At 41.9% G+C, this 22648-nt stretch overlaps 1 protein-coding gene across 1 annotated transcript; it reads right to left on the bottom strand.

Moving 5' to 3' along the window:
- Positions 1–4562: 4562 nt before the first annotated feature.
- LOC125023046 (alpha-tectorin-like) lies at positions 4563–20548 on the bottom strand. The gene is made up of 23 exons (XM_047610118.1): positions 20497–20548; positions 19940–20070; positions 19588–19866; positions 19403–19498; positions 18610–18775; positions 18049–18449; positions 17389–17962; positions 16714–17297; positions 15832–16387; positions 14689–15287; positions 14378–14535; positions 13756–14156; positions 13461–13657; positions 12529–12924; positions 11646–11929; positions 10917–11191; positions 10688–10813; positions 10414–10598; positions 8731–8891; positions 6521–6775; positions 6278–6437; positions 5296–5407; positions 4563–5153 (listed from the first exon to the last, which is right to left on the bottom strand). Exons 1-23 carry the CDS (start codon positions 20546–20548, stop codon positions 5065–5067), a joined length of 6237 nt encoding a protein of 2078 aa, XP_047466074.1. The 3' UTR covers positions 4563–5064.
- Positions 20549–22648: the final 2100 nt, after the last annotated feature.

The following is a 22648-nucleotide window of genomic DNA, read 5'->3' as shown; positions in this document are numbered from 1 at the left end:
ACTAGATTAAGAATATTAACCCATCTTAAACAAAAAAGGAAAAACTTTATCATCATCATGAGTTTTATTACTCAAGAAAAACATCATCTGCTAGAATGAGAGCATTGTTAGAAAACAAAAGTCTATTGCATCACCACCTCAATCCCGAGAAAGGTGCGGTTGATACTTTAGATTTTTTTATGCATCACTTGCACGTGAAAATGTCTTCAGTGTTTTGTTTTGTCAGCAGGTGTTTTATCAGATGCCACTCCCTGCACTTCAGGACAGAATGGTCAGATAGATAGATAGATAGATAGATAGATAGATAGATAGATAGATAGATAGATAGATAGATAGATAGATAGATAGATAGATAGATAGATAGAGTTTGTTTTTATGTTTGCGTGCAGTTACTGGCACTGACACTAGAACCACAATAATCTCAGATCTGTGTGTGAAGGATTAACCGGGCTCTGTTTGCAGAAACTGAATCTAGTGTTCACTGATTTGATTGTGTTGTGTAATAATTACCTGTCACTGTATATCGTTGCTCCTGCATATCCAGGGAGCAGGTCCTCTTCCTCATTTCCTAGTTGGTGCCCTGAATGCATCAAAGCTGAGTCCATTGTCCCTTTCTTTGATGTTTGCAGAGTTATTCACGTTTCCATGTTGTGCAGGATTCTGTTCAGCAAATCATATGTTTCTATATAAACACCATTGCCCATGACGATGGAGTTATTTTGTTTTCACACACGCTCCTCTTCTCATCATTATTTATGCACAACGGTTAAAAGTCTGGCGTTCTCTTGCTTTTCCTGTAAGGGAAATCTGAGATGTTGCGAAGTGATATATGAGAATAGTTTTATTTACTTCCTTACTGTTAATCAGCCCTGAGGCAGTAATTCCAGGAACAACACAACCTGTGCTCTGTTGATTCCAGGAGACGTGACAGGTTAAGTCTTACTCTATGAAACAAAATTAAATGACATTTATACAATTTTCATTTTCAACTTGATGACAGAGTTGTTGAAAAGCTGAATAATTTGAATGAACACTTTTTGACTTGTTCTCTCAACTGTTGTTGTGCACAGGTCTCGACATTCTGGTTTTTAAGTGTCAGGTACATGTGCGTTTGTGTTTTCTTTTCAGCCTATTGTCAGCAGATGTAATCCGTGTCAAGTTCAGGTTGAATACATATTTTTGAGGGTTCAGTGCAGCGTGTTTCCTTTTAAAGATCAGCACATAAACGCAACAAAGGCTGAGTCAGACAGAACTCTTCCTGCTATCATTCTTTCATTATTGTTTTCACGCACGCACTGAGCAATGATGGTAGCAACAGCAGACTTCATGATAAAAGATTAAAAAATGAAATTATTATGAGACAGATTGTGGAGAATTAAATGTTTTTTATGAGAACACAATTTACGGTTTCTTTTTTTTAACTTCCAATCATACTTAAGTCCAATAAACCTTTTTGTTTTTCTACAAGTTGTATGACCCAAACACGGATCAGTTTGATAAATTCAAAACTTTGCATTCATTGGTATCATCTTAAAACCATCCAACACTGTTCGCCATGGGTGTCAAATACATGTCAAAGTCCAGAACATAAGACACTGCATTCAAGATGGACCACTCAGTGGATGTGATTTGCCTTGAAAGTTTGAAGTGTTGTATCAGATTGTGCGTTGTTACATTATAGATAGATTGGACGTTAAAGAGACAAACGGATAAATCAGTTATGTAGTTAGATGGATTTTGAATCTGTGCGTCTCAGGTGAAAAATGACGTCAGTCTAAACTTGCAGAGCACATCCCGTAAATGTAGCAGCACCATTTAAATATTTCATAACACTATCTTACGGTAAACCAACCATACATTAGTCAGAGCAACTGTCAATCACATGTACCTTTGCATTCTACAGTTCTGTTTTTATTGGAGTCTGAGTTAGGACAAATGATTTACGACATATAAACCACCCTGTCACGAAACAGCATCGCATTTAGTACTTAAGAGTCTATGACGCTACTAAATCATGATACCACTGTAACATAAACACTGGTGTAAATACATGAAGTTTGATAGAGTGTAGTAGGTTACTGATGCAAAGCAGTGTGAGGCATGTGGTACACTGGAAACGCCACGGTGTTATGATAATGAGACATTATAGATGACTAGACAGAGAACAAAGAGAAATGCAGGGACCTACTTGCCACTTTATTTGGTAGACCTGTTCAATTGCTGGTTAACACACTCCTGTGAGCTAAGAACAGGAAACTGAGACTACGGTTCACAAAGGCTCACCAACACTGGACAATAGAAGACTGGAAAAACGTTGCCTGGTCTGACGAGTCTCGATTTCAGCTGCTACATTCAGATGTCAGGGTCAGAATCTAAACAACATGAAGGCATGGATCCATCCTGCCTTGTATCAATGTTTCAGGCTGGTGGTGGTGATGTGATGGTGTGGGGGTCATGGTTTAAATGCCACAGCCTACCTGAGTGTTGTTGCTGACCATGTCCATTCCTTTATGACCACAGTGAACCATCTTCTGACGGCTACTTCCAGCAGGATAATGCACCATGTCACAAAGCTCATATCATCTCAAACTGGTTTCTGGAACATGACGATGAGTTCACTGTTCTCCAATGGCCTCCACAGTCACCAGATCTCAATCCAATAGAGGAACCTTTGGGATGTGGTGGAACGGGAGATTCTCATCATAGATGTGCAGCCGACAAATCTGCAGCAACTGTGTGATGCTATCATGTGAATATGGACCAAAACCTCAGAGAAATGTTGCCAACACCTTGTCGACCATGCACCTTAGATCCATGTGGATCTAAGGTGCATGGTCTCAAGCAAAGCCCACAGATTATACTTGGCCCTGTTCCCCACCACCTTTTGTGGTGTGACCCATTGGGACTTGGGTACTTACATTCCATACTGGGTACAGATGTTCCTGTACCCTATCCCGGCCTCTCCATGTACTATTGTTACTCAACTATTGTCCTCATTCCCAAGAGATGCCCGATACCAAAGCCTTCATCATCGACACTATCCACAAACACCTGGAGCCTCCCAACACCTCCACCAGACTCATGTTTGCAGACTTCTCCTCGGCCTTTAACACTCTGTAACCGCACATCCTGGCAGAGAGACTCCACCAGAACTTCAACATGAGCAGCCAGCTCATCCTCTGGATCCTGGATTTTCTGACCAACTGAACCCAGCGAGTCAACAATAACCTGTCTGATCTCCTCTTCACCTCCACTTGCTCCCCACAAGGCTGTGTGCTTTCTCCGCTGCTCTTCATTCTGTACACTGACGAGTACAGATCAACGCACCACAGCTGTCACCTGGTGAAGTTTGCTGACGACACAGTTCTCCTGTCCCTCCTGTCCGGTTCCTCCCTCCACCGTGGACCCGGTCTGCAGCAGTTCGTAGAGTGGTGTGACTCTTCCTGCCTGGAGCTGAATGTCAGCAAAACTAAGGAGATGGTGGAGACCTTCTCCAGCAGCCAAAGGGAACTGGCGGCAGCTGTCACCACTATGATCCCTGGTTCTCCGGTCGAGACATTTGAGGAATACAGATACCTGGGAACCATCCTGGACTGCCAACTGAGGTTCTGTTCCAACACAGAAGGGATCCTGAGGAAGTGCCACCAGAGGATGTGCTTGCTAAGGAAACTGAACTCTTTTTCTGTTAGTAAGAACATCTTGCTGTCATTCTATTACACATTCATTGAAAGTGTTTTCGCTTTCTCCGTAAGCTGCTGGTATCACTCCACCAGAATTGGTATCCGGAAAATTGGTACCCTGTATTGCTGACTGAAGGTTTAGGGTTCAGGGTTCAGGCCCATGCAGAACAGCAATGGTGATAGCGCACTTGATGTTGGCAGTTTGCGCATCTAGGGTTGATGCTGCTTAGGTTGATTGACAATTTGTTGTACCGGGGATCTGTTGGAGCCACTTTCCCTGTTTGTGGATTGCTGAGTGCTCCTACCACCACGGGGCCCACGCTCAACCTTAACCTTCCACATCTGTTCCAGCTGCTCTTTCAACCCTGGGTACTTCTCAGCCTTTTGGTGTTCTTTCTTTCTGATCTTCTTTCTATCACCACCACCTTCTTCAGCTCTCTCACCATATACATGTATGTGTGTGTTTGTGACTGTGTGTGTATGTATGTATTCTATATAGATATTATTGCATAGTGCAATCAAATTTGATATAATTACATGTCTTCTTGTATATCTTTATATATTTTTTATCTATCTATCTATCTATCTATCTATCTATCTATCTATCTATCTATCTATCTATCTATCTATCTATCTATCTATCTATCTATCTATCTATCTATCTATCTATCTATCTATCTATCTATCTATCTATCAAGATGTCATGCTGCCCTCTGTTGTTACAAAAGAAAACTACCATGACTGCTTAATCTCCAGCAACTAGCAGGTAGATCTGGTTGGATAAAGAAAGTGTTCTGGTTTATTTTGTAACATCTAAAAAAAATGTTGTCGTCCACACTAGAGTGGAAGTCATCTCTGAACAGAAGAACGTGAAGCTGGATGTGATGTACAATTTTTAACTTTTAATATATAGGTGACATATGTTGTAAACAATATATTTAGTTGATTTTGATGATAAAACAGTGATACACTTAAAACAAAAGTTCACCCCACACCTCGTTTACAGCGAAGGATCATTTCATCTTTCTACCAAATAACAATAAGTTAATAAGAAATAATAAGTTAAGAATGTCATGTTTGTGGTGAGGACAAAGAAGAAGGTAGAACCAGGAAGCAACATTAGTTTAATAGAACCTCAAAACCTAGAACTTAAGAGAGGTAAAACAAAAGCTTAAAATTTGAATTTACTCCAAGAATGTCTTAAAATAAACCTTTTTATCATTTCTCGTTATATTTATTATGATTCAGTTAAGATTTGTGATTATTGCAAGAGTTCACAGATTTATCTTAAAGTTCAGATCATTGACACCTTTGATTATTGATTCATTTTAACCTTAATTTTGTTTAATTAACTGTGTGTTAGTGTGTGGACCATGTCTGGTTTCTAGATCAGAGTCTTAGTCGTCAACAAACTGATGATCAGAGTCAGAGTCGCTGTCAGATGACAGGAGGCAGCACTAGACATCTGGATTTCTGAAAGAACAAGAAGCAAAGTTATGTTTACTGGGAAGAAGAAGGAGGAGGATGAAGACGGAAGGAGAAAGAGATGAAAAAGGATGAGAAGTAGATGGAGGAGGAGGAAAAGAAGGAAGATTAATAAAATGGGCTGCTTTACCTCTCCTGTTCCTGCTGAGTGGACTCATAACCAGGGGTCCTAGTGAGATGGCTGCGGTGTTTTCGGGGGTCACGTCCCTCCTGACCCGCCCATGGTAACCAGGGTAACAGTGCTGCAGGAAAAAAAGAAATAAAAACACTTTTATCGAAAGCATTTTAACCGTTTCCTTTGTCTGTTGGTTCAACGGGTCATCTGTGACCGCAATGCATTGTGGACTTAAGGAGCAATTACAAAGTCTGTTTATGTCCCGCAACGCTGCACTGCAACAAGTTTTCTTGTTGTCCTTTTAGCATGTTAACATTAATGCTAGCGATATAAAATGGTACGGTGAGTCTGAAGGAGCGGCTCTTCTCTTCAGCTCAGACAACAAACAGCTGCGTTCAACCATATTTGACTATTTAACGATTTTAGAGTCCAACCGACAAAAATAACGCTCTGTTCTCCGGTGGCTCCAGGAGACACTTTTGGTAAAATGACACCGAAAAACTCGCCGTTGTTGGAGTTACCATGAGCCGAACATAACGAGACATTCCGTTCTTACAGATAAGACTACCGATATGAACGGTTCAATGTGCTGCTCCGTTAAATTTAACTGCGATCGTTAAAGTGGTAGAACTGTGAATGGAGTGCCAATGTAAACAAAACCATGAAAATGGCGCTTTTTGCCCATAATGCATTGCACGATCACGTGGCCATTCGAACCCTATTAGTCAGTAGGACAAATCGTTATGTAAAGTCTCAATTCTTTTTCCATTTTAGGTTTTTAAGGTTTTATCTATTTATTTATTAAATATATTTTTCCATTTATTTATTTATTGACTGATTTTTATTATTACCATTGATCTTATTTTGTGATCGATTATTATCATCGTTTCCTTGGCTTGTTTGTTCATTTGATTCGTTGATTGAGTGTGGGATGCTTGTGGAAAATCTACAAATTAATTATTGCCCTTTTGGGATAAGTTCTCTGAATCAAACGTACAGCCGTGCAGTTGTTGTTCCTGAGGAGACACAGGTGGACGTTACAGTGCAGGTAGATGGTGGTGAAGTTGGTGAAGGTGAACATCTTGAAGGAGAAGCGGGCTGTGGTGGAGATGCCGTTCTGAATCAGCTCCACTGTCCCGTCTGCTGGGTTAGGACACCTGGAAGACAGAGACATCAGGGTTACAACTAATTCCCAGAGAAGTAGGCTGGATCGTGGATGAGGAGGAAGGAGCTCCTTTACTCTGCAGAGATGAGATCCCAGCGCACAGGGTGGTCTGCATTGTTGACTGGCGTGGCCCAGCAGGAGTCCAGGACGGTGGAGATCTGCTGCGGGTCGACCCCGTCCGTCCGCACCTCCACGTACAACCTCTGGTCCACCTCCACGTCGATGTTGTTGCTACTATTCGCCAGAGAGAAGAGGAAATCGGCGTCCTGGTACGGGATCATTCTGATGCGATAGGTTCCCTGGCCGGAAGGAAGCTTCTTGCTCACAATGCTGCAAGAAAACAACACATACAGGGATCACAAGACATCTTACAGCCTTTTACCATTACCTGGCCTGAGGGCTGCAGAGTGTTGATATTTTTCAAGAGATTCAAGATCAGTTAATTGATCCCTGAAGGGAAATTATTTTGTCCAACAGTCACAAGATAATTAATAATAATAATACAAAAACATATATGAACAAGACATAGTGTGTGGGTGTTTGTCTGTGTGTGATGGAGGACAGGGAACAGGTGAGATTATTGTATACGGCACTTTGTGTTACTTTTTGTATGAAAAGTGCTTTACACATGAAGTCAGATTAATTGATTGATCTGTTAGAAAATGTTGAGCTGGAAACACGTGAAGCATTCATGTTTCCTCTAAATTTAATCTATAGTTTAGGGGCACAGGTGTAAAACATATGGCCTGGGAGCAGCATGAATTTGCAAAGTGCAACAATTGCATAGAAGACTGCAACTTTTCAATGAAGATAACTCATATTTCAAATTTATCCACTGCTTAAGTCAGAGACCCAGAACTTAACAGCAGACAGACATGTCTGTGACTTGTTCTTCTTTGCACTAAAACAAATGTCATGACTTCAGGTTGTTATTCTAATATCTGATACCCTTATAACGGGCTGAATGTGGCCCCTGAACTAAAATGAGTTTCAGTTATTAAGGTTCTCTAAGGTTCTCCTAGATGCACATCTAATTTTGAAATAAATAAACCGCTCCACCACATCGATCACAGTACTTCCTACATTTCCCATGAACACTGCCCTGATGCTGCTTAATGACGTGTCAGACGCCCATTGGCTGCGCGCAGGCACGCGACAGTCTGCAGCGCAACCAGCGCGAGAAACCATGGAAACGGACAGAGTGTCCGCATAGAAAACACTAAAGAAGAAGAAATAGAAGGAGCGGACACGGAGTGAGAGGAGGGAGCAGACAGGGACGTAGAGGTGAGTAGGAAGGGGACACGTTCCTACAAATATCCAGCTATTACTGGGTCGTCACTACCAATAAAAGAAATGTTTAGTTAATAATTATGGGACACAAAGGGTGAACGGCCGGTCTCTGCTAGAAGCCCCGCCTCTAACCTAAATATCGCTCTCTGATTGGCTCGCCCGGTTTCCCGCTAACATGTGATTGGTCGTCCATCTCGACAAGAGGCGCCAGGACATTTATCTACAACTGTAAGTTATCAAAATGTTTTTGTTTTTGTTTTTTTAGCCTTTGTTCTGTCGACAGCTAGACGGATTTTAATATCAGTGGCATCATTTCTATTTATATTTATATGCGTTCCTGTTTGTGTGTGTCCTTTTTTTTTTTAACATAAGAAACTTCTTTTGGAGTCAAAGTATTAGCTACTTCAATGTTATATAACTGTAGAGGCTCAATAATACAGATATTAAATTAAAAAATATATATATTTAAAAGAGATAACAAAAAAGTTAGTATTTTCATGTATTTATGTGGAAGAGAGCAACTGTTTGAATGAGCACCTAGGATCTGAGGTTTTGTTGTATTTCCCCCCACAATTTTTAGGGAGTAAATTACACATAATAATTGTGTGAAAGTAAAAGCTTTTTTTTTTTTTCCCCACTGAGGCAATAACTGTACCACCATCTGTTCATATGTCATGTATCAACATAGTGGTAATGTAACGATAATCTGAATAAGAACCAGTGGACAATAATCTGCTTGTTCAAATGTTCAAATGTTTTTTTTTTCATTTATAGCTCTAGGGTATTCAGGAGTGCTGCCTCCACCAATGTTAAAATCAAATCTACTCCCTAGATTGTAAAAGAGAGGAGGGAGCTAGTTAAACAGTAAAGTAAAGTAAAAAGTGAATTCCATACGCGTCCGTAAAATTAGTATTCATTGGTTCATGGCTTAGGTGGCAATACTAAAAATAATGAATTGATCAAATAAAATGTGCAGAGAGGACGAGGTTATTCACCTTTCTATGGGGTTGATGGCCACAGACATGGAAACAGCCTGATTCAGAGGGTATTCACAGCAGAAACGCAGACTGATGCTCCTCTCGCGGCTGATGAGGCCCTCGTGAGGATCCACTTGACCCAGAATGTCGTTCTCGTATATGAAATGGGTTCCATTGCTCTGAAAAAAGGAAAATTTAAAGGGTGTTAGTCAGGGGAGTAATTTTAGTTCAGGGGCCACGTACGGCCCTATAGGATCTCTAGGAGACCGCAGCAGTAAGATAATAACATAATCTGTAAGAAATGATAAAACAACTCTGACTACAACAGTGCAACCTAGTGGACATATTGGGAATAGCGGTTACTTTTATAGAAAATATGCAGTCAATGTCTTCCAAGATCATTTTGCACAATGCCCCACAATCCATACACACTGACAATCCAGAGAAAGGTTATGGCATGGCTTTAAATGATTTTGTTAAATGGTGCAATGACTACTTCTTGGATCTTAATGGCACAAAAACTAAGGAGTTGATCATTGATTTCAGAAAAGGTAGTGCAGAGCCAAAAATCAGCCAGATACATGGTGAATCGGTCCAAATTGTTGAAACCTATCAATACTACGGCTGCAACAAAGGATCAGGAAAACACGGAGGAAATTCCACCGTTTCCCCAGTGAACAAAAACAGAGAAAGTTATGGAGCAGAAGATTAAAAGGAAGAACTTGACGTCAACTGATTTCTCCCTATTATGCGATGAGGTAAATGTCAATATCTCTCTTTGATGTTTGTTAAGGTTTTATATAGAAAAATAAAGTGATACCATCATTAATGCTAACCTTGATCTAAAAAACACCCAACACCGCTTTAGAAATGAATAAAGTTTGAAGTTAGCCTAGCCTTATGCTAGCCTTATGCTAGCTAGTTATCTAGGCTAAAGGCTTAGAAAAATAGCAGCTAGCGTCATATATACTGTGAAACCCATGTGTGCATGTTATTTATGTCCATGTAGGTAGGCACATTTAACTGACACATAATTTTACGTTATTATGTTATTATTGCTAGCATGCTAATGCTATAACGATAATCCTAAGTAACAGTGAGACTAATTTAATTTTCACTACGTCTGAGTAATTTCAACCTTTTAAACATAGCTCCAGACTGATGAGGTGATTGGGCTACAAAGCATTTTACAGGCTCATTTAAGATATTTAAAGTAGACGCTGGGATATTTAAGTGAGGACCTTTTACACTTTGACAGACATTGGCAATAAAATTCATAGGCCCGTTAATGGTGAAAATAAGACATATATTTCAACGTAGCCCATCAGCTCAAACATGGCGCCCATGATTTGTGCTGGCCAGACTTTCTCTAATATACGGCCCTTGAGGAAGAGACCTTGCTAACTCTTCTATCACTTCAGTTATCAGACTCATGAATGTCAGGTGTAATTAGTAGGTTGTGCTTTGTTTTTGTGTCATTTTTTTTTCATTTTCATTATTCATTCTTTTCCTTGTTTAAGAACTTTTTGCATATTTTGAGTATTGCATATATTGAGTGTAAGATTTGCATGTCTAACAAATGATGGTTTTAATGATTGTTTTATTGTGCTAGGAGCTGCCAGCATAGGATAAATAAAATTTTTTGAACTAAACTGAACTGATTCAGTCTGCACTGATGCTGTGACAGTCTATAGAGCGTACCCTGAGAGTTGTCCCACAGAGCTGGTCCTCGTTGTCAAATTGGAAAACCAGGCGCCCGTCATCGAGCGTCCCTTTGCACGAGTCGTCCCGCAGATGGAGGACACTAGAGTGGAAGCCGGCTTCAAACAGTTGGCAGCGAGACACAGACATTGTGCCTGAACTGCTGACACATGAGATCGAAGAGTCTGAAAGAAAGTCGAGAAAGAGTTTGTACTCAAACAATGCCGGCTACGCTGCAAATTAAATAGAGGATTTTAAGGAGATTCGTCCTCACCATAACTGTCATTGTTGCGCCGATGATGGTTCTCGTCGCAGAAGCAGCCATAGACGCCGTCCTTCTCGCCACACCACTCAAACTCGGTGCAGTTCTGATTATCACAGGGATCTGAGTCAGCATCAGCTGCAGAAAGAGTGAGATAAAAACAAAGGAAGAAGAAAATGTTGACTTCTTTTGTTGTCTTCTTCTTAATCTCGTACTTTCATTAGGGCCAGTGTAAACATACCACAATGCAAAGCAGAGCGCCACTCTGGGATGTCCAACCCCAAAACAGAGCAAGTTCTCTCATAGGCAGCGATGGCGGAACACAGCATGCCGTTGGCTGGAGTGTACAAGCAGAGGTCGTAGACACAGGAGCTGAAGAAGGGCTGAGGGTCGGAGTGCAGGTGACAGGCACTGAACGGGCCACTGGTGTTGGTGATGACGCTGCAGAGTTCTGAGTATTCTTCAATAAAGGTACAGTCACTCAAACCACCACCTCTCTCATCGGTTGATCCACATCTAGGAACAGATATCACACATTTGATAGTGGGACTGAACTGGGGCAAAAAAAAAAATGCTAATTGCTCTTTTGCCAGTAAAATGTTAAAGTACAGGATGGGTAAGCCAATTCTGTGTTATAAGTTAAATATGTGCTGGTTACCAATTTATTTTTATTATTTATTTTGACTATTTTTATTATTTATTTTAACTATAAAAAGGTCAGAATATCTTAAACCTTCAGTATCTGGCAGTTATTTACAATTTACTGCATCTTATAATAATGTAGTGACCTTCTAGGAGAAGCACAAGTGCAATTACCGAAAGTACAATGTCTCAAATTTTAGAAACCTTTTGAATGTTTCCGGTAGCCTGAACTGTAATTACTTTAATCTAAAGTGCACTAGTGCAAACGTAGAGTCTGCATCATGTTTCAAAGGTGGACGTCACTTGTGTGTAGGATATCCCAGCTCACCCCGGGTGGCTTGTGGATGCCTTCCAACCATCTCCAAAGTCGTCATCATCTTGTGCCAGCGTGCCATTGGGCAGGAGTTTGTCATCATGAGAGTCACTGTTCAAGTTTCCGCACATCCCAACGACTCTGTTTGCACGGTTTTGACCCACTCTGACCAACAAGGTGCTCCGGCCGTCAAACTGGACTTTTAGGTCAGAGGCGTCAACCACTATGTAGCTTCCCTGCGCCGTCACCTGAGCTAATGTCCCTGCTGCGATGGGAAGAGACGCCTCCATGCCGTTCACCTGAGAAGATAGACAGGAAGTTAAACAGAGTAACTGCAGTTGCAGTCACCACACGTGTGCAGAGTTGGGACAAGCATCCTTTTTCTTTTCAGCCTCTAGGAGTAAAGGTCAGTGATCAGTATTACCCTCTCTCTGACCCCTCGGGGTTTCACCCAAAAGTCATTCTGACGTTTCATGCTCAGTGTGAAAAGGAATGAAATCTACTGTAGAAGGTAAGTATGAAACTACAACATGTGAAATCACCAATGAAACATATAAAATAACTCAACCCAATGCAATGACAATTTATAGCATCCTAAAACACATTTGTGTTACCTGTTTTTTGTTTAAAAAAGACAAAAAGACTCAAACACCATCCCCGAGACTAAAAATATTTTTACGATCTCTGCAAAAAAGATGAGAGGTCTTCATTGAGACTAGGAGAGGGGTTGTATCACTTCCATGCTGTGCTTTTAGGAAGTGTTAGAAACCTTTGGGATAGTTCAACTTTCCAGCCCTAGTTGCATATCTACACTCGACTACCCTATCTCTCCCCCTTTTGGTAAGGCCAACATAGAAATGTAAAGGTTTGTTCACCTTGAAACTAAAAAAGAGTTTACCTTTACTCGTCTGTTGGGTCCAATCCTGACGTACACGTCCTCTGGTTGGTTTGAGAGGTAAATATCCACCGCTGACACAAAGGACACACGGTTGTTTCCACGGTGATTGTTGGTGGCGATTACCCGAAATTGGGTTTCATTGGTCCCATGGCTCACGCTCTCGGTGATGGTGTAGGAGCACGTTCCCTGGAAATGAGCCAGCGCTCCATCGAAGGTGAGGTAGTGTGGGTCTCCCCACACGGTACAAGTGGACATAGTGTCAAAACAGCCCAGCTGGCCATTTCTGATGGTGCACTCTTGTGTTGGAGTGCAAGACGCAGCAGAGCATCGCAGGTCATTAGGAGCGTGGCATTCACAGCGCTGGGAGCAGCCGTCGGTCCAGAAGGTCTCTCCATTCTGAAACATGGCAGACAAAAGAGACACTTTTAACATAATAACTCTGAGAAGACTGTGAGCCACGAAGAGTAAGGCGTCACTTCCAAATGTTGGAACTTTAGGTTCTTCTCCTTAAATGTTCCTTTGGGATCTCAATGCAAGAAACACCTGTGATACAAGTTTCATCCCTTTCCTTTAAACACTTTTCAACAATTCCCTTCAATACTTTTCTTGTCCCTTCCCTCTCACTACTCTACTATATAATTCTGACTTATATATAATTTTTATTTTATATATTGTCAATGTTTGCAAATGTTTACTTTCTTCTGTTTAGTTGCTGCACCATAGGCTTTGGGGAAGGTCATTTAATCCACTGTGTTGCGCATATCACAATTGACAATAAAAGTGGACTTAGGTCTCTCCTCCTCTGTATTTCCCTCACATCCTGTCTACCAAGAAACCTCCTTTTAGGCGTGGTCTTTGTTAGTGAACTGTCAATTAACTTCAATCAGATCATTTTAGACAAACAACGGTGAAGTCACTTCAACGTGTCTTACATTGTAGTAGAATCCATCATACTGGCAGCCACAACTTTCCATGGGAACACAACTGGATCCACTCCTGCGGAAGCCTTCATCACAGAAACATCCCTCAGAGCAAACCTGCTCACAGGTTGCGTCAGTGCTATGGGCACAGGTTTGGCCACAGTCAGTACCACACAGCTCATAGTGGCTGTTGGCTGGACAGTCGACTCCTTAATAAGTGAGGAAGAGAATAATACTTTAAAAAATCTGAAGATGTGCAACTGCAACGTACCACTCATCCACAGGTCTAAAACATTGGTTTACTCACTGCAAGTGGTGTTCTGTCTCCAAGGGTAGATTCGGACATTAGCAGACTGACAGGCACTGATGTATGTTTCGATGGCCCTGCACATAAGATCTTGGCCTTGATTTCCCAACACACAAACGTCGAACACGCAGTCACTGAAATATGGCGCTGGATCCACCTGCTCATGGCAGAAGCTGAACGGGCCGTCTGCAGCCCGAATCACCTCACACTGAGCTCTAGCAGGACCCTCATCGGGGCACTGGGGGCAGGAGGAACCACAGCCATCGCTGCAGGTGTAGTTTCCGGGCACTTTCCAAGCTGTTCCAAACTCATGTGGACTGGTGACCATTGCTCCAGATGGATTTCGGAACTCGTCATTGGGATTGCCATTAAAGTTTCCACATAGTCCACATGTTCGTCCTCTAAAGAAGATAACGAAGAGAAAATAAATAAATCAGTCATGGAAGCACAACAGAAAAGTAGTCTGGTGCAACCATGGAAATATTTAAATATTGAAACTGAAATGTGTAATGTTTAACAGTAACCCTGGTCCTAGGCAACATTTCAGTGCTGTGGTTGTTGCTGACTGTGTGGAAAACGTTCGTTGTTTAACTTATTTTGAGCTCAGGTGATCAGCAGGTACCTGTAATCTGAAGGTACAGAAATAGACACTGTACTCGATCCATCGTACATGACACTCAGGCCGAAATCAGCACTGACAAATGTTTGAAATCCACTTGCGTAGATAGACACACGACTTCCATTCAGAAGAACTGGCAGGTTTTTTGTTATTCCGTTTACCTGTAGGATTGTAAAAAATAATAAAAATAATATAACAGTTGTATAGTAGTACACAGTATTATCTGATAACAAACAGTAAAGAATGGTCTGTACTTTTCAGGCTGTTTTCACATAATTACACAAATCACAAATGATCTGGACATGATTCCTCACCTCCACTGTACCAATCCTGCCTCTGGACATGTGCACTTGATAGCCCCACACATTTACATAAACGTCAGCGGTGATGGAAACTGGAAGCCCGAACCATGGCTCATTCTTGGCTTCCACAGAAAACTCTTGGAGACCACCAGTGGCGTTGCAAAGTGTTGCCAGGACATAGCGGCAGGTTCCCTGGAAGTCATAGGCCCTGCGATCGAAGGTGATGTAGTGAGGGTCTCCGGAGGCAGAGCAGGTGCCGTGAGGGTTGGGGTGACATCCAAACTCGCCCTCCACCACGCGACAGGACTCCTGAGGACCACAGGAGTTGGGGGTACAGTGGACTAGCCCAGTGGTGCCATTACAGGTGCAGAAGCTCTGACAGTGTTCGCCGTCCCAGAACTGTTCGCCATCTCTGCGGTAGCGTCCTTCATGGGAGCATCCACATTCTGTAGGTGGGACACACTGGTTTCCATTGAGGACGAAACCATCATCACACTGGCACCCGTCCTGGCACAGAGCATCACAGGAGAAGGGGAACGAGAGGCTGGGGCAGGCTGAAGGGCAAGAGCTTCCACAGAGTTCATAATGGCTGTTTAGAGGGCAGGTTTGCTCTAAAGAAAAACACAACAGTTTATTTAATGGAGTTATTATTACTTTGAGAACAAGACCACGTCCCCAGATCATTCTATTTCCCATGGTTACCCTTAAAGGTGTGTCCTAACCCTCTCTCTCTCTGTCTCATTTCTCAGCCCAACCCCATGCTTCTGTGTTCGTTTTCTCTGCTTCCATTTTTCATTGAAGGGACCAGGGGGACAAGGAGCTGAAGGTCCCTGACATGTGGTCCCATCCTGAGTCTTCCTAGGGTTCCTCTGTCATCTATCATCTATCTGCATATTCTGCACCCCTCATGTCTTCACTTCAATCCTTTTTATCCCATCACCTTGAACTTTTTCCTCCCATCCCCTCCACCATTGTCATCCCATTTCATTAACTCTTTTTATCCCATTCAACCCATCCCGCCAACCCTTCTTGTCCTATTCATTTCATCTCCTTGACCTATTTCTTCTCATCCACTTTGACCTTTCTTACCTCTCCATCCATTTCTTTCCTGTCATGTCTACCAATGAAACTTAAGCCATGTTCTTCTTTGCTTACCGCATCCAGTTTCATTCCTCCACTGTCCTAGGGAGACGCCGTTCTGTTGACACATTAGGGCATAATCTCTTAGGACCTCGCATAGAGTCGATGCCGGATCACTGGAACCACCCAGGATGTCCACACAGACGTCCACCTGCTCCAGTGGGTCCACTGTGGCCCAACACGGTTGAAACGGCCCATGTGGTGAGCTGATAATGCCACAGTACTCACTAGAATTGTAATTGGTTGGAGGAGGATTAGGATTGGTGGTTTCTACACAGTGTGCCGCTAAGGAACCATCTCGCCAACTGTCTCCGAACGCCTGAGAGCTGTTGACCAGGACACCAATGGGTGTACGGAAGTCATCATGTGGGAGACCATTGTAATCACCACAAAGTCCACCAAGTGAACCAGCGTAGATTCCAGGGGCAGTGACACGAACAAAGTGAGGCCAGACTGTCTGCAGAGTAACGCCGAAGGAGGTCTGAAGGATGATGCTGTGAATGTTGCTGTGGTAGATGCGGATACTGTTGGAGCCAGAGATGAACGGAAGTCTGGTCAGCTGACCATTGACCTAAAAGACATAAAAAAAAAGGAATTAAAAGTAAAAGTCAAGTTTCCAGGGAAAATAGGGAAATAGAGAAAGAGGAGAAGGGGGAAGACATCCGCTACAATTATTCAATAAAATTCCTATTCCTCATGTGCCCACTAAGAGTAAGAGACACCAGAACTAAACACCAGATGGCAGCACTGAGCTAAAATTATACTTATTTATATTAAAAAATGTACCCAAATGTAGCCACACTCAGTTTTAAAGGATTAATCATGGAAGTACTTTAGTAGAAACCTTCTCTGATGCCTTCAACTGATTTTCAAATACAGTGCAGATGATATATTTACCTTGATGCTGCTGCTGCTTGACATCTCAATGGAGACTTCTGTTCCCTCCGCCTCAAACTTTATCACTCTGGCAAAACCCTGCTGACCTCTCGGCTCTTTTTCTGCTGTCACCTTAAAGTGCGGGTGACTGGACAGTCCCATTACTCTGGAGAGAGTGAGTCGACACGCTCCGGGATACTGGTACGTGAGTCCATCAAACGTATGATAGGACCCCGGGCCTCTTATCCAGCAGGTGGCGTAGCTGTTGGGTGTGCATCCTCTTTCTCCTTCCTCCACACTGCACGTTTCATGTGGCCCACAGCCATGGGATTGGCAAGTCATGACGCCGTGACTGCAGCTACAGCGCCTCTCACAGTTGTCACCGAGGATTACAGTTTCTCCAGAGCGGTAGTAGAAACCCTCGAAGTTGCAGCCACACTGATCGTAAGGGACGCAGACCCCACCACTAAGGATGTAGCCTGAATCGCAGACGCAGCTTTCCTGATTGGGAAGAGGGCAGTTTTGGGTGGCATTGGGGTTGACACATGTTGGTGGACATCCTGTGCCTGAAGACTCAAAGTGGCTGTTGGCAGGACAAGGAATTTCTGCAAGAAAAAAAACAAAGAAAACACAGTGAAACTTGATATTGTGCAGATGTTACCCAAAGAAAATATTCTGAATGACTGAGAGACGTACCACAGAAGCCAGGGCTCCTCCAGCTCGGTAGCTGGATACCGTTCTGCTGACACTGACTTGCGTACACATTCAGGGCTTGACACAGAATGGGCTGGTACCCTCCTCCTATACACTGATCAAACACACAACTCTCCACAAAGGTCTGTGGAGGAAGTTGTTGGTGACATGCAGCGAAAGGTCCAGAACTGCTCTGGAGGATACCACAATGGGCGTCATCGCTGTACAGAGCTCTTTGACTCTGAGAGCATGAAGCACAGTCCTGGCCTGCACACTGGGCCTCACAGTCTGGTTCATCGTCCTGTGCCTTCCAGCTGTTTGCAAAAACCACATCGGAGCTCACAACCTCACCATCACGGGTTCGGAAGTCATCTTGAGGACGATTGTTGAAGTTTCCGCATAGACCACATGTTGCATTCTGGTAAGTGTAGGGCACACTGATCTGGACGTAGTGGTTAGTGTCGTAGGATACTAGTAAGCCGAAGTTGGTGCTGATAACCACAGAGAAGCCTGACTCGTAAACCTGGACGGTGCCATTGCTCAGAGAGAACGGAGTGGCAGCAAAGTTTCCATTCACCTGTAAGCATGAAAAAGAGGAAAAGAATTCAATATATAAACAAAACAAACACAGAGGAAATTGGAAACCCATTCTCTAATGCGAACCTTAGCCTCACCACGACGTCCTTTAACAAGCTCAATGGTTTCATTGTACACGTTCACTCTGACCAGTCGGGTCCAAGAGACACGAGTGCTGCCTCTGTGCTCGTTCTTGCCCTCTATCCTGTAGTAGGGCTGTCCCATGTTGCACTGCTCAGAGAGAACGTAGGTGCAGGTGCCCTGAAAGTGAAACAGAGTCCCATCGAAGGTGTAGTAGTGTGGATCGCCACTTATGGTGCAGGTGCGCCTTTGCACCGTCTGGCAGGAGTACTGAAAGGAAGTCGGCCGGCAGATCTGGGAGAAGGAGCAGGGCTGGTTGCGACACTGCAGACCGGCGGCACTGCAGGTACATCTCTGAGAGCAGGTGCTGTCGGTCCAGAATGAATCACCAAGCTGCACAGCTTCACCTTTAAAGAAAATGACAACGAGGCAAGCTCTGTTACTGTTTAAACAACATGACCTCCTGATATGATGGTGTCAATGAGAAAGACAGGTGCATGTCCAGATTTTGCATTTTGTATTTTTACTCTAGTGCCCATGGGTATCTTCGACCTGTTCTGGCCTCACCATTGAAAGTGCAGCCTCTTGATCCTTCGTCAATCCTGAAAGCCCAGCGACCGGGAACATTAACGTTGCTGTCGAGGCTGAAAACTGAATTGTTGCCTGTTGCATTACTGGTGAATGATCCGGGGATGTTGAAATAGTGACCAGTGCCGACTGTGTCATATCCAGCCTGGAAATACAAAAGAGTTGGTTGTTTATTTTTGAATTTGTGGAGTGGAATCTGTGCATTTTAAATTATGAAATGTTTTTACGTTTAATTAATTATCATTATTATTATTATTTTTTTTTAAAAAAAAGTTGCGATTTCAACACACGGTTGTCTTCCACTTTTTAGTTCTGGGTCTCAGTGTCGTGTTATGTCTGTAACTTTGACTGAAACAGTGCAACCTAGTGGGAAAATTGGGAACAGCAGTTACTTTTACTAAAAAGAAACGATGCCCCGCCTACATCTCCTCCAGACTCACTCACATTTCCATTTGATTAATACTACGCTCTGCACAAAGATGTCACAAAGATGTTGGGTTATACACTGAACTTATTTTTTATTTTTCCTTGGGCCGCTTTATCAAGTGGTTGGCATTGCAACTGTGGGTCACCATTATGTCACATCCTGTTTCTATAGTGTCAACGTATGAACTAAAACACAACAGTCAGAATAGATCAGTATGATATTAACCTTGGTGGTGGTGGTGGTGGTGGGGCGTATGACGCCAGCCACCAGGGGGAGCACTACTTTTTTGGTTTCACTGTAGCAGAGCTGTTCCACCTCCATATTTATTTAGTCTATGGTTCTTACCTGCACATGACGAGTTGTTGCGGCTATTGTCCCGTAGTTCATAAACACAAATGAGTACTGGCCACCAGAGATCAACACTGCCTGGACTGTTGTTCTCTGAAAGACAAAAAGAAAAAGATTTTGTTGTTTTTGTAGTTTATATGATAAAAGATAAATTTGTTCATATTTAAAATGAAATTACTCACTGTTCCAGAGGTTGGATAGTAGGCCACCTCGTACCATGTTGCTACAAACACCCACGCAGCGTGAAAGTTCAACCCTGGGAAGTATCCATTAATGTCGGCAGTAGCTTGTTGGAGAACACTGCCACTGGTGTACTGGTTATAGTAGATATGACCGTTGCCTCTGTTGTCCAAATCTGTCCAGAAGGGAGCGATGATGTCTCTTGATCCATTCATTGGAAACCGCTGAGGTATGTGGCTGCTCCACGGGTTGTTAAAGGTCAGGTGTCCATTGTGATTGACCTGGGAAAATAAAAATAGGTTCTTGCACAATGTACTTAAAAAGTACATTCAAAATAAATAAGTTTTTACGTACATAAATCCTATTGCGGGGCCGTCCAAAATACACAAAATTTCGTTCCAAGGTAATTCGAGGAGAACTTCCATCATCTGATCGAGAGCTTTCTGTTCCTGAGATTGGGTAGAGGGGGCCTGGAAAGGACAAAGGTTGCTTTTAACATTTCTATATCACCACACCAAACTATTAATATCCATCATCCAACAGGAATAACAAAGGAAAAGCACAACTACAACACAAACTACCAAGAAAAGAATGACTGAATAACTAAAAACTAACCACATGCAATCATAATTAAGTACAAAACCTTTTAACACCAGCATGCACAAAAGCTTTACCATAGGTATAAACATAATATATGTGCATGTCACTGTGTATCTTTAAGTGTTGTACAGTAATACTGAAGTATCAGGATTCCAAGAATTAAAGAGCTTCAACTTACTTGAAACCTGAGGAGTCACTCCACCTATAAAACATAAAAGCACACATTTAATTGGAATTAAAATCGGCGAAAGCGAGTTCAGCGATCACATTTATTTTAAAATGTGTTTAAAGTTGTTTGATTTTGCCTTAATTCTTACCGATCATCCACAAAAGAAGCACAGGCAGCAGGATCTGATTTGCCATTCTTCAAAGTTCAAAACTCAAACCTGCAAAAATAAAATGATGAAAAGATAAAAAAAGAAAGAAGATTAAATGCATTCATGTGATAATAATGAATAATGAACACAAATGCAATATTCGTTACAGCCAGAAGAAAATGCCACTGTCTTATAGAAATTTGCAAATAATAAAATAAATTGAATCTACCTTCTTACATGGGCATGGGTTCAACCTTCATCTCGGGTGAAACTAGACAGTCACACAGACTATATATAGTAAAGAGGCTGGCGCAGGTCCATGGAGCTTTTCTTTTATCAGATGAGGATTATCATACCTTAGAATCACCGCTCATTCCTTTGAGATTAGAGAATAATAAGGATATATGAGTCACTGTGATCAGCAACAACTGAAGCATTTTTTAATTATAATAATAATTATAAAACAATGTTAGTAACCTGAGTGGGAAACTAATGTTTACTGCTGTGCATTTATTAATTTATTATTTATCTATTCTCAGTAAAATAATTTTTATCACTGTTCACCGCCGAGGACGAGGTCAGGTTAGCAGCCTAGCCTCGGCTTGTTTTCTTAACACTTATAAAAGATGTTTTGCCTGATTTGATAAAGGAAAAGAATAAAATAAGGTTGCGTGAGACTCACAGCTGCATACCTGTATTGGTTTAATCTTCTGCCAAAATTTTAAACCTGTGGTTCGGGCAGGTGTTATGTATATGCCTGGAACAGGTTTTTCCGCACGGTGGAGATTTTTTTGACTTGACGTAGTTCCTGTCATATTGGCTGCAACTTGAATCTAACTACCTATTATTGTTGTGACTAAACATGACATATGAATGTTTAAAACATGACTACAGGTGGAATAAATAAATAAATAAATATATAATAATGCTGCACTTCAATGCAATGCAACTCGAGCATTTTGCAATGGAAAACATCCCCCAATTTGAATTTACTTGTGTTGGCCATGCTCTGGACCTGTTCTTTCTTCCTCCAGACAGAAAGAAACTTCTTTCTAAATTTGTATAAATAAATAAATACATCTTTTTTTTTCTGATTGTGAGTCATCATCCCAGGTTAAGAAGGGATGGGCAAGAGAAATGCAATATGTACTACCTGACAAATTACGGAAGATAAACATTAGACAGAGCTTAATACAAATCCATCGTTTCTGTTATTATAGGGTTACGTTACATGGGTTTTATCCTTTGGTGTCTCCAGTTTGTGATGATTATAAATCAAATGATGCCACCTTGATGTATTAATTTGAGGACTGTTTGGTAATCTTTCCATTTTGGTCAAGTATTTTTTTCTTTTTTTTACTGGAGTCTCTCTCTCCAGATAGAGACTTGGCTCTATTTGGATGCTCAGAGGACTTTCTATCTCTTCGTTCATACATCTTGACAGGTCTTTCTTTGGGCTCAGTACTAGACAAAAATTCTCCAGGGATGGAAAACACCTTCTCCACCTTGCTTTAGCTTTGGCTGCGTGAGCTTGTTTCAGTCATTCATATGGATGAGTTAACAACCTTAAAGTGTCAACATGAATGGTAAGAATCTTGGGGTCCCTTAATGAAATACGTGGACTCATTATGATTTTTTTTATTTTTTTTGTAGTTGCATGACATTGCTCTACTTTTGCATTAATGTTGTTGTTGGGTTTGTTAATCAGGTTTATGAACTAGAGTTGTAAGGACCAGTGTACGTGGGTGTGTCTGCGTGTGCGACATATTGGGTCAGCAATTGTGCTCGCTTTGATGTGTTTTGATGGTATTCAGGGTTTGGTCTGTTTCCATGTAACATCACAACCTCACAAACCGCGTTCCCCAACTCTGTTTTATATAAAGGTTCAGGTTTAGAACGTGAAAGCCATTAAAAGATCAGACTCTTAAGTACATAGTATCCTCTAGAGTTTGTTGTGTTTATACGTTATGATGACTTAATTTAACATGTTGGTATGAATGAAAATAAATAAAGTAATCTTAACTCAATAGTACATGAATGAAAACGCAACATAGAGGTGTATTCAGGTAGCACAACTTAAAATTTATCCATTCTGCCCTAGTCCCTGGTCCCTAGTTTGTCCGTTGTGACAGACACAAGACACCCC

The sequence above is a fragment of the Mugil cephalus genome, chromosome 16, assembly GCF_022458985.1.
Source record: "Mugil cephalus isolate CIBA_MC_2020 chromosome 16, CIBA_Mcephalus_1.1, whole genome shotgun sequence".
In the NCBI taxonomy this organism is placed as follows: domain Eukaryota; kingdom Metazoa; phylum Chordata; class Actinopteri; order Mugiliformes; family Mugilidae; genus Mugil; species Mugil cephalus.
Note: the sequence above shows the minus strand (reverse complement) of the source record. Positions and strands in the feature narration are given on the sequence as shown.